Source organism: Lipotes vexillifer, unplaced genomic scaffold, assembly GCF_000442215.2.
Source record: "Lipotes vexillifer unplaced genomic scaffold, Lipotes_vexillifer_v1.1 scaffold1098, whole genome shotgun sequence".
NCBI lineage: Eukaryota > Metazoa > Chordata > Mammalia > Artiodactyla > Lipotidae > Lipotes > Lipotes vexillifer.
Genome location: NW_006798559.1, coordinates 962,370 through 981,842, shown reverse-complemented (window position 1 = coordinate 981,842; position 19,473 = coordinate 962,370). Strand labels below are relative to the sequence as shown.

Here is a 19,473-nt window from a genome sequence, read left to right as displayed (position 1 = left end):
CCCAAATCAGAGGCAGCAACAGCATCACCCAGGAAGTTATTAGAAATGCAAATTCCTGGGTCCTACCCCAGCTACGGGGCTTCTAGAAGGCCAGGCATAGTTCCTAATTTTCATTCCTCTGGTTTAGGTCCTCAGTTTGGGAAGAATGGGGAAACTTTGATAGGTTTTCTTTGGGGATAAGCAAATTCAGCTCTCCATGGTTCTTAAAACCCCTCCACTTAGCCCTACTTCCCCAATCCTTTTGCTCTACTTTTCATTTTTCTTTTCCTGACCCTAACCCCTCTCCAGGAGTGAAGATGGCTTTTCGTGCCTCAGACAATGAGTTGGACCTGGAAAGTATTGGAGAGCTGATGGAAAACCCTACGCTTACAAGACTGAATAGTATAAAAGCAAAGGGAAGACTGAGTTTTGTAACACCCACAGAAAATGAAGCTGATACACAATTCCTGACATTTAAGCACACTACAAAAGCTCAGGAGAGGACAAGAAAACGACAGCAGCCTATAAAACTAGAGCCTCTGGTAAGTTTGAAAACCAGCATTTTAGCCACTTTTGGCTACAGAGGATGTTGCAAAATTGCTTTGGGGGATGGAAGTAATTTCTAGACTCTTAATTAACAAAGAAGGAAAGAAAACCTGAAAGTTAAGACTTGTTTATGAAATTGTAAACACACTTATTTATTCAAAATTATTGAGCTCTAAATACTGTTTGAGGTGGTGGGATGCAGTGGTGAACACAGTTTTCTAGCAGATAAATTCTCTCTAGCATTATGTATAATACGGATACTTAACTATGTAGGCTGTAAGGCTCTTTTAGGTGCTAGGGTACCATTTGATACTAGGAACTTCAGTAAGAGTAATATATATAATTACATAATTTTATTATTTTTAAAGTAAATGCCTAGTATCCTGAAAAATTTTGTACATGTCTGAAAATAGTTTTAAGAATCCATTTATGCCCTTGGATAATTATATATCCATGTAAAAGAGCAGTGAAAGTGCATAAAAAAGTAAAAAGTGAAAGTTCTCACTCAGACCTTCAGATGTTAACTCCTGTTGTTAGTGGTTGCCTTTCAGCCTGTTTTATATGTTTATTCAAATATATATGTGTATATATATATATATATATATGTATGTGTTTGTGTATAAACATATAGCTTTAAAGAAAGATTATACAGTACATACTGATCTTCAAAGTACTGATTTCACTAAAACATATGGCAGTCTTTCCAATTTGTGCATACAGAGGTATCTTTTCTAACAGCTGCACTGTGTTTTGTTACATAGATGTGCCGTAATAGAGTACCCATTAATTGTTCTCCTAAAGGGAGTTCTGGTTATTTCCTTTTCATTTGGTTGTTGTTATTATTTTGCTATTGCAGATAATGCTGCATTGAATGACTGCCTTTGTACAGATAAAAGTGGATTTTCAGAAGTGGCATTTTGTAGGTCATAGAATATGTACATCTTAATTTTGAAAACTATTGCCCAATTGTGCTGAAAGGTTTACCTTTGCACCTACGATGTATGAGAGGTCCTGCTTACCTACATCTTTGCCAAAACTGATGCTATCAGTTCTCTTATTTTTGCTAGACTGATAAGTTAAAATGGCATCACATTGTTGTTGTGATTTGCATCTTATTAATGAAGTTTATTGTATTTTCATTCATTCATTGGCATGTATGTAACTTATTTCGTAGATTCTGTTCATAATCAACTGTCTACTTTAAAATTGGATTGTTTGCTTTTTTCCTATCAGTTTCTGAGGTTTTTAAAAACATATATATATATATAATGTATATATGTGTAACTGAATCACTGTGCTGTACACCTGAAATTAACATGATATTGTAAATCAACTATATTTGAATTTTAAAAAATAAATAATAAAAACATATATATACATATATATTATGGACATTAACCCTTATTCCATTGCTTCTCAAATTTAGGTACTGATTCATGCTGGAGGAAAACATTCTTGAAGGTCCATAGTGCTTATTTGTTATTTTTATTTTAACGTTACTTTATGTGAAAAACAGTTTACCTAGGGATTAATTCAAAATTTTAATAAACAAATTAACATCTTAAATGCAAAGAAAACTACACAGCCAATTGCAATTCAGATTAACAGAAAATGCAAAGTAACAGATGTTGTTGACACTGAACTTCCATTTGCAAGGTGGGTATGGCACTGCCTGCAGCTGCTCTCTTCTCCAGAGAGCAGTGTGCCTGCACTATGCATTGTGGGGAGTTTTGGGGCCTCTCTACTATTTTTTTCCCATGGACTTAGCATTAAACCTTTTACACTTGTTTCTTTCTGACGGGTTTACCTTCATGTGGCAAAAGTGTATAATTAACCCGTGATGATTAAAGTAGTTCCATTTGACATCAGTGTGATAAATTTATGTATATTGAATTCAACACCTACTACATGCCAGGCTCTGAGTCATGCTCTGGGGATACAACAGTGAACAAGGGAGAACAGATTCCTGTTGACATTCTAGTAATCCTAAATAATTAAACTGAAGAACGTCATCTAATGATAGGTGCTGTTAAGAAAATCATACAGGGAATGTGGTCAAGACAAACGGCAGGCTACTTCAGATTGGGTGACTACAAAGGTCTCCCTGAGGAGATGTCATCTGAATGAGTCCCAGACTATAACCTTTATCACCTGCCAGACTGTGAATGGACAAGCCTTTGGAGATTACAGTCCCCAGCCCTTGAGCTGCCTCAGCTGATGTCAAGTGGAGCAGAGGCAAGCTGTCCTCACTGAGCTCTGCCTACATGGTAGATTTTTAAGCAAAATAAATGTTGTTGTTGTGTTTTAAGTCACCAAGTTTGGAACATTTTGTTATGTACTAGGTGACTAGAACAATATAACAAATACATGAATATAGTAGTTCTGCAATATTAAAAAATACTAAGGAATAAAGTGAAAATGACATAAATTTCTACCACATGGAGAGAGCAGCTTAGTATTCAAGAGACTAATTTCATGTGTATAGGTACCTGTAGTTTGATTTGTTCTGACAGAGTTAGTAATACTATGTTTGTTCTTTTTATCATTGCCATCCTTCCCCTCTCCTCCCCTCCCCTTCTTTGTTCTTTTCTCCTCCTCCTATACCCACCCCCCGACCTTCCTTCTCCTCTCTCTCTTCTTCTCTTCCCTCTTTCTTCCCCTCTCCTACTCTTCTTCTTTTACATTTTTCCTTACCTTCAATTCTCCAATCTCTGACCCCCATTTCTATAGTATCTATCATTAACAACAATCTGATGTACATCCTTTCTTGCTTTTCTCCATGCTCAATTTTATATAAATAGATAAATACACAAAAATACGTATTTTTACATAATTTGTTATGAATACACAAGATAAAAAGATGTAAATTATAACATCAAAAACATAAAAAGATGTAAATTATAACATCAAAAACATAAAATGTGTAGGGGGGGAATAAAATGGAGAGCTTTAGAATGCATTCAAGTTTAAGTTATTATCAACTTAAATCATAACAAATATAAGTTTTTTTAAGTGAGTCTCATGGTAACTACAAAGCAAAAACCTATAGTAGATACACAGAAGATAAACAGAAAAGAATCTAAGCATACTACTGAAGAATATTATCAAATCTAAAAGGAAGAGAGCAAGAGAAGAAAAAAGAAGCAAAAGAATCATAAAATAGCCAGAACATAATAAACAAAATGGCAATAAATACATACATATCAATAATTACTTTAAATGTAAATAGACTAAATTCTCCAATCAAATGACACAGACTAGCTGATTAGATTTTTAAAAATAGACCCATCTATTTTAAATCTCTTATAGGCATCTACATGCTGCCTACAAGAGATTCACTAGAGACGTAAGGGTACACACAGATTGAAAGTGAAGGGATGAAAAAGGTATTCCATGCAAATAAAACCAAACAAAAACGGGGGTAGCTATACTTACATCACAGAAAATAGACTTTAAGACAAAGACTGTAATAAGAGACAAGATCATTATATAATGATATAGGGGTCAATCCAACAAGAGGATATAATGTTTGTAAATGTGCACCCAATATAGGGGCACCTAAATATATAAAGCAAATACAGATCTAAAGGGACCAAGAGACAGCAATACAATATTAGTAGGGGACTTTAACACCCTTCTTTCATCAATGGAAAAATCATCCAGACTAAAAAAACAATAAGGAAACATTGCCCTTAAATGACAAGTTTGACATAAAGGACTTAAGAGACGTATATAGAAATTCCATGCAAAAGCAACAGAATACACTTTCTTCTCAAGTGCACATGGAACATTCTCCAGGATGGATTATATGTTAGGCAACAGCACAAGTCTTAATAAATTTAAGAAGACTGAAATCATATCAAGCATCTTTTCTGACCACAGTAGTATGAAACTAGAAATCAATTACAAGAAGAAAATTGGAAAATTCACAAATTTGGTCAAGGAAAATTGGGTCAAAGAAGAAACCAAAAGAGAAATTAAAAAATACTTTAAGATAAATGAAAATGGAAATACAACATATCAACACTGATGGGATGCAGCAAAAGTGGTTCTAAGAGGGAATTTCATAGGGATAAATGCCTACATCAAGAAACAAGAAATACCTCAAATAAACAATCTAACTTTTCATCTCAAGGAACTAGAAATGGAAGAACAACTAAAGCCAAAAATGAATAGAATAAAGGAAATAACAAAGATTAGAATGGAAATAAAGGAGATAGACACTGAAAGAACAGTAGAAAAGATCAATGAAATTCAATGAAACTAAGAGCTGGTTCTTTGAAAGATAAACAAAATAGACAAAACTTTAGCTAGACTTACCAAGGAAAAAAAGGAAAGAGGACTCAAATAAAATCAGAAATGAAATTTTAGACATTACAACTGATACCACAAAATACAAAGGATCAAAAGAGACTGCTATGAACAAATATGTGCCAATAAATTGGGCAACCTAAAAGAAATGGATACATTCCTAGCAACACACAACCAACCAAGATTGAATCATGAAGAAATAGAAATTTTGAACAAACTGATTACAGTAAGGAGATTGAATCAGTCATCAAAAACCTCCCAACCAACAAAAGTCCAGGACCAGATGGCTTCACTGGTGAATTTTACCAAACATTAAAGAATTAATACCTATCCTTCTCAAACTCTTCCAAAAAACAGAAGAGGAGGGAACTCTTCCAAATTCATTTAATAAGGCCAGCATTACCCTGAAGCAAAAACTAGACAAGGATACCACAAGAAAAGAAAATTGCAGGCCAATATCCCTGGCAAACATAGATGCAGAAATCCTCAACAAAATACTAGCAAACAGAATTCAATAATACCTTAAAAGGAGCTTACACCATGATCAAGTGGGATTTGTTTCAGGGAAGCAAGGATGGTTCAATATCCACAAATCAATCAGCATGATACACCACATCGACAAAACAAAGGATAAAAATCATATGATCATCTTGATAGATGCAGAAAAAGCTTTTGATAAAATTCAACATCCATTTATGATAAAAATTCTCAACAAAGTGGATTAAGAGGGGACATACAACAACATAATAAAGGCCATATATGACAAACCCAAATATAACAGTATTATGTTAGTATATCACTAACATAATACTCAACAGTGAAAAGCTAAAAGCTTTTCCTCTAAGATCAGGAACAAGACAAGAATGCCCACTCTCAACACTTTCATTCAACATAGTATTAAAAAATCCTAGCCACAGCACTAGGATAAGACAAGAAAAAAGAGATAAAAGGCAAGAAAAAGAGATAGAAGCCATCCAAATTGGAAAGGAAGAAGTAAAACTGTTGCTCTTTGTGAATGACATGATACTACACATAGAGAGCCCTAAAGAGATCATCAAAAGGCTATTAGAACTCATAAAGGCAGTAAATGTGCAGAAAACAGTCAAAATACAGAAATCTGTTACATTTCTATACACTAATAAGGAACTATCAGAAAGAGAAATTAAGAAAGCAATCCCATTTACAATTGCATGAAAAAGCAGGAAATACCTAGGAATAAACATAACCAAGGAGGTGAAAATACCTGTACACTGAAAACTCTAAGATGCTGATAAAAGAAATCAAAGCAGACATAAACGGAAAGAAATTCTGGGCTCATGGATTGGAATAATTAATGTTGCTAAAATGCCTATACTACCCAAAACAATCTACAGATTCAATGAAATCTTTCTAAGAATTCCAATGATATTTTTCACAGGAATGGAACAAACAATCCTAAAATTGTATGAAACCACAAAAGATCCCAAATAGCCAAAGCAATCTTGAGAAGGAACCATGAAAGACCTTGAATAGCCAAAGCAATTTTGAGAAAGAAGAACAAAGTGGGAGGTATCACGTGTCCTGATTTCAAACTATATTGCAAAGCTATAGTAATCAAAGCATGATGGTGTTGGCATAAAACAGACACATAGATCAATGAAACAAAATAAAGATTCCAGAAATAAATCCATACATATATGGTCAATTAATTTATGACAAAGGATCCAGGAATATACAATGGAGAAAGGACAGTCTTTTCAATAAATTGTATTGGGAAAACTGAACAGTCACATGGAAAAACAAAACTGGACTACTAACTTACACCATACACAAAAGCTAACTGAAAATGAATTAAACATTGGAACATAAGACCTGAAACTATAAAACTTCTAGAAGAAAACATAGGTTGTAAGCTTCTTGAGATCAGTCTTGGCAATGATTTTTTGGATTTGACATCAAAAGCAAAGGTAACAAAAATTAATATACAGAAATCTGTTGCATTTATATATACCAACAATGAAAGATCAGAAAGAGAAATTAAGGAAACAATACCATTTACCATCACATCAAAAATAATAAAATACCTAGGAATAAACCTACCAAAGGAAGCAAAAGACTGGTACTCCAAAAACTATAAGATGCTGATGAAAGAAATCAAAGATGACATAAACAGATGGAAAGATATACTGTGTTCTTGGAAAGAATCAATATTGTCAAAATGACTACATTACCCAAGGCAATCTACAGATTTAATGCAATCCCTCTCCAATTACCAATGGCATTTTTCACAGAACTAAACCCATACACCTATGGTCAATTAACCTACAACCAAGGAGGCAAGACTATACAATAGAGGAAAAAGATCTCTTCAATAAATGGTGCTGGAAATGTAAATTGGTACAGCTCCTATGGAGAACAGTATGGAGGTTCCTTAAAGAACTAAAAATAAAGCTACCATATGATCCTGCAACCCCACTCCTGGGCATATATCTGGAGAAAACCATAATTCGAAAAAATACATGCATCCCAGTGTTCATTGCAGCACTATTTACAATAGCAAAGACATGGAAGCTACCTAAATGTCCATCAACAGATGAATGGATAAAGAAGATGTGGTATATATATACAATGGTATATTACTCAGCCATAAAAAAGAATGAAATAATGCCATTTGCAGCAACATGGATGGACCTAGAGATTATCACACTAAGTGAAGTAAGCCAAAGACGAATATCATATAATATGCCTTATACGTGGGCTCTCTCTCTCTATATATAGATATAGATATAGATATAGATATAGATATAGATATAGATATATAGATAGATAGATAAATAGATATAGATATAGATAGATAGATATAGATATAGATATACACAAATGAACTTATTTCCAAAAGAGAAAGAGACTCACAGACAGAAAACAAATTCATGGTTACCAAAGGGGAAAGAGGGGGGTCGGGGGAGGGATAAATTGAAAGGTTGGTATTAACATGTACACACTACTATATATAAGCTAGATAACCAACAAGGGCCTACCATATAGCACAGAGAACTATGCTCAATGTATAACTGAATCACTGTGATGTATGCCTGAAACTAACACAATATTGTAAATTAGCTATACTTCAATAAAAAATTTTTAAATTTATTAAAAAATACGAAAGCAAAGGTAACAAAAGCAAAATAAACAAGCGGGACTACATAAAACTAAAAGGCTTCTGCACAACAAAGTAAACCTTCAACAAAATGAAAAGGCAACCTCTGGAAGAAACTATTTGCAAATCATATATTGGATATGAGGTTATAATCCAAAATATATAAGGAACTCATACAACTCATAAAACAATCAAATTTTAAAGATGGAGCTTCCCTGGTGGCGCAGTGGTTGAGAACCTCCCTGCCAGTGCAGGGGACATGGGTTTGAGCCCTGGTCTGGGAAGATCCCACATGCCATGGAGCGACTAGGCCTGTGAGCCACAACTACTGAGCCTGCGCATCTGCGCTTGTGCTCCGCAACAAGAGAGGCCGCGACAGTGAGAGGCCCGCACACCACGATGAAGAGTGGCCCCTGCTCACCACAACTAGAGAAAGCCCACACACAGAAACAAAGACCCAACACAGCCAAAAATAAATAAATAAATAAAATTTAAAAAAAAAAAAAGGAAAGCAAGGATGTTTAAAAAATAAATTTAAAGATGGGCAGAGGACCTGAATAGACGTTTTTCCAAAGAAGACATACAAATGGTCAACAGATTCATGAAAATGTGCTCAACCTCACTGATCATCAAGTAAATGTGAATCATAACCACGAGGTATCGCCTCACACCTGTTAGAAAGGCTATTGTCAAAAAGACAAATAAGAAATGTTTGCAAGGATGTGGAGAAAAGGGAATCCTTGTGTACTGTTGATAGGAATGTATATAAATTGATGCAGTCACTATGGAAAACAATATGAAGTTTCCTGATAAAATTAAAAATGTGATCCAGTAGTCATACTTCTGGGCATTTATCTGAAAGAAATAAAAATACTAGCTCAAAAAGATATAGTTATGTATAATTGCACCCCATATTCATTACAGCATTATTTACAATACCCAAGACATGGAAGCAACCTATGTGTCCATCAGTGTAAAAACAGAAAAAGAAAATGTAGTATATATACACACAATAGAATATTATTCAGCCATAAAAAGAAGGAAATCTTGCCATTTGCAACAACATGGATGGAACTTGAAGGCATTATGCTAGGTGAAATAAGTCAGACAGAGAAAGACGAATACTGTATGATCTCACATGTGGAATCTAAAGAAAATGAAAACTGAACTCATAGAATCAGAGAACAGATAGGTGTTTGCCAGAGAATGGGTTGAGGGGGTGGGGTGGATGAAATGAGTGAAGGGGGTCAAAAAGCACAAACTTCCAGTTATAAAATAAATGAGGTCCTGGGGATATAATGTATAGCGTGCTGACTATAGTTAATAATACTCTACTGTATATTTTAAGGTTGCTAAGAGAGAATATCTTAAAAATTCTTATTATAAGAAAAAAAGTGGGGCTTCCCTGGTGGCGCACTGATTGAGAGTCCAGGAAGATCCCACATGCCACGGAGCGGCTGGGCCCATGAGCCATGGCCGCTGAGCCTGCACGTCCGGAGCCTGTGCTCCGCAATGGGAGAGGCCACAACAGTGAGAGGCCCACATACTGCAAAAAAAGGAAAAAAAAAAAAGTGTAACTATGTGTGATGATGGATGTTAACTACATTTATTGTGGTGATCATTTTGCAACATATACATATGTTGTACACAAACTAATATAATGTTATATATCAATTATGTCTCAATAAAAAATAAAATAATATTCAAATAATAGTACTCTTCTAACACATTTGCTGTAAAGATTAATGGGTGTTAAAGTTTTGTCACATAGAAGAAGCTCAATAAATGGTAGTTAATATTGTCATTTAAAAAAAACTATAAACAAAATTTCGGGAATTTGAACCCAACTGTATAATACATCATTGCCAGTGAGATTTATCTCAGGAATGTAGGGAATTAACCATTTAAAAAGCAATCACTGTAATTCACCATATTACCCCACTGAAAAATAAAAACCATATGATTATATCAATAGATGTAGATAAATCCTTTGACAAAATCCACCACCCATTCCTGATAAAACTCTCAGCAAGGTCTTCCTGGTGGTGCAGTGGATGAGAGTCCGCCTGCCGATGCAGGGGACGTGGGTTCGTGCCCCGGTCCAAGAAGATTCCACATGCCATGGAGCGGCTGGGCCCACGAGCCATGGCTGCTGAGCCTGCACGTCCGGAGCCTGTGCTCCGCAACGGGAGAGGCCACAACAGCTAAAGGCCCGCGTACCGCAAAAAAAAAAAACCTCTCAGCAAATTAGGAGTAGAAGAGACCTTCCTCAAGTGAGTAAGGGTCATCCATGAACAACCTACACCTAACCTCAGACTTAATGGTGAAAAATTATGAACAAATAAGGATGTCTGCTCCCAGCATTTCTGTTTAACAATGTATTAGAGGTGGTAGCCATTGCAGTAAGGTAAGGAAAAGAGATAAAAGGAACCCAGATTAGGAAGGAAGAAGTAAAAATTTTCCTTCACAAAGAACATGATCATCTATTTGGAAAATCCAGTGAAAGCTATGGAAAACTTACTAGAACTGATAATGAGGTTAGCAAGGATACAGAATACAAGATAGTATAAAAAACTAGTTGCACGTCTATGTATGAGCAATTTGAAATTGAAATTAAATAAAAATACTGTTTACAATAGCAACAAAAATATGAATTGAGGGTAAATCTAATGAGAATGTGCAAGGCCTGAAGAATGAATACTACAAAATATAACAGAGAAATTAAAGAAGCTCTAAATGAAGAATGATACTGTGTTTGTAGTTTAGAAGACACAATATTTTCAAGATGTCAGTTCTCCTCAAATTGATCTATAAATTTAATGCAATTCCAATCAAAGTCCCAGCAGTATTTCTCCTTTTTTGGTAGAAATTGACAAGCTGATTCTAAACTTCATAGAAAAATGCAAAGGACTTAGAACAACCAAAACAACTTTGAAAGAGAAGATCAAAGTTTAAAGTCTAATGCTCCTGATTTCAGTACTTACTATTAAACTACAATAATTAAGACATTGTAGTATTGGTGTCAAGATAGACAAATAGACTGATGGAACACAATAGAGAGTCCAGATATAAGCCCATACATATATGGATTCCACTGGAAGAGTGCCCATGAAAACTTGCTTGGTTTCCCCCAGACTTTGTCCCATACACCGTTTCCCTTTGTTACTTTTAATTGTTTCCCCCTTTTGCTTTAATAAATCATAGCCATGAGTACAGCTACTCATGTAGTTGTAGGCTTTTTGATGATGGCCATTCTTACTGGTGTGAGGTGATACCTTATTGTGGTTTTGATAAACATTTCTATAATAATTAGTGATGTTGAGCATCTTTTCATATGCCTGTTGGCCATCTGTATGTCTTCTTTGGAGAAGTGTCTGTTTAGGTCTTCTGCCCATGTTTTGATTTCTTTTTTTGGTTTTTCAATATTAAGCTTTATGAGATGTTTGTATATTTTGGATATTATTTGCAAATATTTTCTCCTATTCCATAGGTTGTTTTTTCATTTTGTTTATGGTTTCCTTTGCTGTGCAAAAGCTTTTAAGTTTGATTAGGTCCAATTTGTTTATTTTTGCTTTTATTCATTTTGCCTTGTGAGACTAATCTAAGAAAATATTGCTAAGATTTATGTCAGAGAATGTTTTGCCTATGTTCTCTCCTAGGCGTTTTATGGTATCATGTCTTATATTTAGGTCTTTAAACCATTTCAAGTTTATTTTTGTATATAGTGTGGGGGGGTGTTCTAATTCCATTGATTTACATGTAGCTGTCCAGCTTTCCCAACACTATTTGTTGAAGAGACTGTCTTTTCTTCATTGTATATTCTTGCCTCCTTTGTCATAGATTAATTGACCATAGGTTTATTTGGTAGGTTTATTTCTGGGCTCTCTATTCTTTTCCATTGATCTATATGTCTGTTTTTGTGCCAATGCCACATTGTTTTTTATACTGTAGCTTTGTAATATTGTCTGAAGTCTGGAAGGGCGATGTCTCCAGATTTGTTCTTTCTCCTCAGGATTGCTTTGGCAATTCTCAGTCTTTTGTGTTTCCATATAAATTTTATGATTATTTGTTCTAGTTCTGTGAAAAATGTCATGGGTATTTTGATAGGGATCACATTAAATCTGTAGATTGCTTTCGGTAGTATGGCCATTTTAACAATATTAATTCTTCCAATCCAAGAGCATGGGATATCTTTCCATTTCCTTTATGAATGTTTTATAGTTTTTAGTATATAGGTCTTTCACCTCCTTAGTTAAGTTTATTCCTAGGGATTTTATTTTTTTGATACAGTTTTAAATAGGATTGTTTTCTTACTTTCTCTTTCTGATATTTCATTATTAGTGTAAAGAAATGCAACAGATTTCTGTATGTTAATCTTGTATCCTGCTACCTTGCTGAATTCATTTATTAGCACTAATAGTTTTTGTATGGAGATTTTCGGGTTCTCTCTATTGCGTATCATGTCGTCTGCAAAGAGTGACAGTTTTACCTCTTTCCTTCCAATTTGCATACCTTTTATTTCTTTGTCCTGTCTGATTGCTGTGGCTAGGACTTCCAATACTGTGATAGAAGTGGTGAGAATGGGCATCCTCGTCTTTTTCCTGAATTTAGCAGAAAGTCTTTCAGCTTTTCATGGTTGAGTATTAAGTTGTCTGTGGGTTTGTGGTAAATGGCTTCCCTTGTAACTGCCTTTAGAATCCTATCTTTATCTTTAATTCTCACAATTTTAATTATAATATGTCTTGGTGTGGATCTGTTTGGGTTTATCTTGTATAGGACCCTCTGTTCTTCCTGTACCTGGATATCTGTTTCCTTCTTTAGGTTTGGGAAGTTTTCAGTCATAAATTCTTCAAATACATTTTTGATCCTCTTTTCTCTCTCTTCTCCTTCTGGAACCTCTATTATACTTAGGTTGGCATCCTTCATATTACTCTCTCTATATCTCATGTGTTGCTTGCTTTCTTTTTTTCTTTTTTTTCATTTTTCTTTCTGTCTGCTGTTCTGATTGGGTGATTTCCATTATTCTATCTTCCAGGTCACTTATTCATTCTTCTTTCTTATTTAGTGTGCTATTTATTGCTTCTAGATTGTTTTTTATTAGACAACAATTGAGTTGTCTAATTTTGATTGGTTTGTCTTTACAGTTTCTAGTTCCTTGTTACAGTGATCTGCATTTCTATCAATCATCTTTCTTAATTCCTTTAGCATTTTTATTATCTCCTTTTTGAACTTGTGGTCTAACAGTCTGGTGAGGTCTGTTTCATTATTTGTTCTTTCAGGGGATTTCTCTTGTTCTTCTAATTGGGAGTAGTTCCTCTGCCTTTTCATTTTACTTAAACTTTCTCTGTCTCTATGAATTCAGGAGAAGCAGTTATCTATTGTGGTGTTTGAAGGGATATTTTTAAGTGGGAGTGTCCCTGTGTAGACTGTGTGAGTCCAGTATTTTTGGTGCAGTGGCTGGGTTTGGTATGAATGACAGCCACATCTTTCCTCATAGTGTGCTGGCCATTATCCCTTGATAGTAGGTGTGATTGATGTTGTGGTCTCCAGAGCCTGTGCTGGACGTCAGATGAGACCTCCTCTTTGCTCCATGGCTGTCACAGCCCTGTTGGGGCAGGGTCTGCTCCCCAGTTGTTGGAGTAGAAGCCCTGAGGGTTGGGTTTGATCAGGATCCATTGCCCTTGAGTGTGTGAAATAAAATTCATATTTTATGCCAAGACAAGAAAAATTTAAACATAAAAAATTCTTCTCTGCACTTTGGCCTGCTCTCTTCCCCCACGATGCTTGTGTTTCTGCATTATGCATCAACAAAACCTTCCCCATCAGCAGGGATACCTGCTCAGCCTTAAAGAGCAAAATTCTCCCAGCAACTCCTTAAAAGATAACATTCCTTCTTGATCTTGTACAGGGCCACATGACCCACCACCATGATGCTTAGATCTGGATCATTTAAACTGCCAATAAAATGTCATTTGATGTATAGCCCTCTTTCTCAAAAAAATTTATATAACTGTGCCTTGACTTCTAACAGGTGGAACAGTTCTCAGAGCTTTCTGGGGTGCTCTTTCCTGACTGTAATCCTCAAATTTGGCTTGAATAAAATTTTCCATTTCTTTCTTAGATCAACTGATTAATTTTTCATTGACAAGTGCATGCCCTGCCCCACAGGAGATGATTGCTAAAGCAAGTGAGGCCCATGTGGTCACAGTGACCCTATAGGCTGCCTGTGCAGGTGGCCGTGGTTCCATCCAGAAGCAGCCCATGGTCACGTCTCTTTCTCCGTGTGTTTGTCCCAGACCTACTGCTAGGCTGTGCTGTGGAGTGGGCTGGGGCTGGGGCCAGGGTGCTGTAGCTGCAGGAATCTAGGTGGTCGTGCTGCCACCTGGAACTTGGGCTGCCTCTGTGGCCAACCTCTCCCAGGACCTGTCAGCCGCAGATCCAGCTCCAAGCTGCAGTGTAGAGTGGGTGGGGCCGGAGCACTCCTGCCAAACACAAAAAAACAGCTGTGTACTCCTGCCCAGGGCCTGTCCACCAGAGACTCAGCACCCAGCTACTGTGAGTTTCTGTGGCACCACTTAGTGTGCATGCTGACAAAGTCTGCATGTGAGTGCTGACAATGGGCGCCAAGGTTCGGTCCGGACCACACCCCAGGCCCTCCAGCCTGTCTCCCTGCAAGTAGATTGAGTCCTCTCCCAGGGCCTGTTGGTCCAAGATTTGGCACTTTGCCTCTGTGAGTATTTGTGACCCCATCTGGTGTGCACCTTGAACTGGGAAGTGAGGTGTGGCAGCAGCCGCCAGCACTGGTCTCTCTGCCCTGATTGTTAGCGAGCCAGCATGCCCACCCTCCTCGGGAGTAGAATTTAGGCTTTTTCCAGCCCCTATATCTGTCCCAGCGGACCTCCCAGCAAGTAAGGGGCCTCTCCAGGGCAAGGGTGTGCCCTTGTGGACCTTCTCTCCTTTACGGATCCCTCCCAGGGGCGCCAGTTCCGTCTCGGCGCCTTTTCCCCCTTCCTACCCAGTTGCATGGAGACGTTTGTTAAAGCTTTGGTTGTATAGGAGTTCTGCCAGTTTCCAGTTGGTTTTCTGTGAGACTTGTTGCACATGTAGATGTATTTTTGATGTGTTTGTGGGGGGAGGTAAGCTCAATGTCCTCCTACTCCGCCATCTTGATCCCCCTCCAACAATTTTGTTTTTAAAAGCCCAAAAGTGGAAACGACCACCATGTCCATCAAGTGGTGAATGAATAAATTGTGGCGTTTCTACACTATAGGATACTACTCAGCCTTAAAAATAAATGAATTATGGATACATGAAACAACATACAGGAATCTCAGCATAATTATGCTGAAAGATGGTGGGCAAAAAATACATACTATTTTATTACATTTATATAAAGGGCTGGAAAATACAAACTAATGTATAGTGATAGAAAACAGATCAGTATTTGCCTAGGGAGGAGTATTGGAAAGAAAACCTGAAAAGGCTCATGGTTGGGTTCTCTTCATTATCTTGACTGTTTCATATATATATATATATATCAGCACATCAAATTGTACACTTTAAATACATACAGCTTAATGTATGTCTATTGTATCTCAGGAGAGCTATTATATCTCAGGAGAGCTGTTAAAATAATTTAAACTGTTAAAAAATATTCACATTTCCCTGATTGTCTTATGATAATTTTGTTTGCAGCGTTCTTGTTAAAATTTAGATGAAAATAAATCCATGCACTAGCTGGTAAACATTTCTCTTAAGTCTCTAGGTCTGTAAGTTCCCCATCAACTCTTTTATTATTTCTTAGGAAAAAATTTTAATGAGCAAAATTTGGTTATTTTTCTATATAGTTCCACAGTCTAATTTTGTTGACTGTATCCCCACTGTGGTAGCTAACCTATATTTCTCTGGTTCTTGTATTTCCTATATGTTGGTAGTTAGGTCTAGAGTCTTAAGTTTGATTTTCTGGGGGCATGAGTACTTCCGTAGCAGGTGTAGTGTTCTTTCATTAAATTGGCATATAGAAGCTGGTTGTCTTTTTTTCCCCAGTTTTATTGAGATATAATCGACATAAAGCACTGTATAAGTTTAACATGTACAACATAGTGATGTGACTTACATGCATCATGAAATGTTTATCATGATAAGTTTAGTGAACAACCATCATTTCGTATAGATACAAAATAAAAGTAATAGAAAAAGTTTTCCTTGTTATGAGAACTCTTAGGATTTACTCTTTTAACAACTTTCATATGTAATATACAGCAATGTTAATTATATTTATCATCTTGTACCTTACATCCCTAGTACTTATTTATCTTATAATTGGAAGTTTGTCTTACTGAAGGTTACAATCTATTTACAGTTATTACAAAATATTAGCTGTATTCTCTGCTTTGCAAAATATATTCTTGTAGCCTATCTTACACCCAATAGTTTATACCTCCCACTCCCCGACCCTTATAATATTGCTCCTACCCACCACTGGTAACCACTAGTTTGTTCTCTATATCTGAGTCTGCTTCTTTTTTTTTATATTCACTAGCTTGTTGTATTTTTTGGATTCCACATATAAGCGATATCATGCCATATTTGTCTTTCTCTGTCTTAACTTAGCATACAGACTTTCTTAACAGTGTTGTAAAATTCACCTCTTATATTTTCATCTAGTACTTTTTTTTCCTTGATCTTTTTTTATTGAAGTATAGTTGATTTACAATATTTTATTAGTTTCAGGTGTACAGCATAGTGAGTCAATATTTTTATAGATTATACTCCATTTAAAGTTATTATAAAATATTGGCTATATTCCTTGTGCTGAACAATATATCCTTGTAGCTTATTTATTTTATAGTTTGTATTTCTTCATCCCTTACCCCTATCTTGCCCCTCCTCCCTTCCCTCTCACCACTGGTAACCACTCTATATCTGTGAGTCTACTTCTTTTGTTATATTCACTAGTGTGTTTTATTTTTTAATTCTACATATAAGTGGTAACATATGTCTCACTTATTTCACTTAATACCTTCCAGGTTCATCCATGTTGCTGCAAATGGCAAAATTCTGTTCTTTTTAATGGCTGAATAATAGTCCCCTGTAGGGCTTCCCTGGTGGCACAGTGGTTGAGAGTCCGCCTGCTGATGCAGGGGACAGGGGGTCATGCCCTGGTCTGGGAAGATCCCACATGCCATGGAGCAGCTGGGCCCGTGAGCCATGGCCACTGAGCCTGCGTGTCCGGAGCCTATGCTCCACAACGGGAGAGGCCACAACAGTGAGAGGCCCGCGTACTCTATATCTGTGAGTCTACTTCTTTTGTTATATTCACTAGTGTGTTTTATTTTTTAATTCTACATATAAGTGGTAACATATGTCTCACTTATTTCACTTAATACCTTCCAGGTTCATCCATGTTGCTGCAAATGGCAAAATTCTGTTCTTTTTAATGGCTGAATAATAGTCCCCTGTAGGGCTTCCCTGGTGGCACAGTGGTTGAGAGTCCGCCTGCTGATGCAGGGGACAGGGGGTCATGCCCTGGTCTGGGAAGATCCCACATGCCATGGAGCAGCTGGGCCCGTGAGCCATGGCCACTGAGCCTGCGTGTCCGGAGCCTATGCTCCACAACGGGAGAGGCCACAACAGGGAGAGGCCCGCGTACAGCAAAAAAAAAAAAAAAGTCCACTGTATATATATATAAGACATCTTCTTTATCCATTCATCTATTGATGGGCTCTTAGGTTGCTTCCATATCTTGGCAATTGTAAATAATGCTGCAGTGAACATGGAGTGTGTATATCTTTTTGAATTACTGTATTTGTTTTCTTCAGATAAATACCCAGGAGTGTAATTGCTGGGTCATATTGTAGTTCTTTTTTTTTTAAATTTTTTGAGGAAACTCCACACTGTTTTCCACAGTGGCTGTACTGATTTACATTCCCACTAACAATGTGCAAAAGTTCCCTTTTCTCCACATCCTCGCCCACATTTGTTATTTGTGTTATTTTTGATGATAGCCATTCTGACAGGTGTGAGGCGATATCTCATTGTGGTTTTGATTTGCACTTTCCTGATGATTAGAGATGCATTTCCTCTTTGGAAGTATGCCTATTCAGATTCTCTGCCCATTTTAAAAGCCAGGTTGTTTGGTTTTGTGATGATCTTCAATTAGTTATGGCTATGGGAAGTGATTAGTGACCTTTGGGTAGAGTGGGAGTTCTGTATGATCCCACAGTAACTGTTGTAGTGAATGGTGGGGGTTTGTATTGGACAATTAGTGAGTATGTGATTTCATGCCTCTGTGTACTTTCTGTCATAATGTCACCCTTAGAAGTATTCATTGGTATTTAAAGGGCAGAATTAATGGAAACCAAGTAGAAAAGTCTTAGTCAAGCAATAGGCCATGGACAATGATGATAGCTGCTAATAATGATTGTGGCTTAGATATAGGAAATTAGTCCAGAAAGGTGATCAATTTCCAACAGAGATAGAGTCCAAAGGTAGTGAAGAACAAGTTCACATTAATATTTAAAAGATTAACATGTCTTTTTACTTCCCAAAGCCAGTACTAAAAGCCTACCGAGATCATAAGAAATCAGAACACATATATGAGCAGAACCGATACCGGTTAATCACTTCTGGAGTCCTAAAGCCTCCAGGAAGCACTGAAGAAAGAAGTTCTACCAAATCTCTTGTTCAGTTCGAGTGTGAAGATTCTGTGAAAAAGAAAAAACAGGTAAGTATTAAAGTACTTAATTGATCTTTTTAATGTTAGTTTCATATAGCATTGCTCACATGCTTTTAACTCATAAGGATAGTGGCAAAATCTTTTTCCCTTAGGTTACGTAATGGATTGGGGGAATACAGTATTTCCCAGTTCTTCCTATTTAAGGAAAATTTGGACAGTAGAGTAAAATCATAAAGGAAAACTTTCAGCATTCATATAGTGTCTTCTGATCTTCTCTAGAAGACATGTTAAAAGAAGACATAATAGTATTTTGAATGTTATTATAACTTTTATGAAATTTTCATCATTATCCCCCCAAATCTTTGAAGACCTTGGTGAAGGGCAATAAAATGGAAACTGAACCAACTAGAGAGACAACTTTTGTAATTGGTGAGAGTTGTAGAGTGGGGAAGTTGCCTTGCAATAAATAAGTGAATAGTAGTTCTGGGGCAAAATCACTAGAGCCTGGCTTTATGTAAACACCTACAAAAAATGTATCTACATAAACACCTTTATGTAGATAATTAAACAAAAGAACAGAAGTGGAAGAAAATGTGGAGGACACACCCACAATAAAAATACCAATAGAGCCAAGAATTCTCTGAGCTTTTTATTGAGAGGATCTTTCAGTGCTAGTTGTCTGTCTTTCAGGCTTTGGGCTGCAGTGCTAGAAATTGAGAGTTGAGGACAAGCTCTGTCCTCGAGGATTTCAGGATCTGGAGGTGGGAATGAACAAGTAAACACTTAAGCGCAGTGAGGTGTGATAAGAGCTCTCACTGATCAT

The 19,473-nt window shown here is 36.6% G+C and overlaps 1 protein-coding gene across 1 annotated transcript in view; it reads left to right on the top strand.

The window, feature by feature from the left end:
- The first annotated feature begins 296 nt into the window (after positions 1–296).
- Positions 297–19,473, top strand: part of DNAH6 (dynein axonemal heavy chain 6) — a 302,264-nt gene continuing 283,087 nt past the window's right edge. The window contains 2 exon segments of the mRNA XM_007470601.1: positions 297–521; positions 18,525–18,698. Of these exon segments, the coding sequence (XP_007470663.1) occupies positions 297–521; positions 18,525–18,698 (399 nt within the window).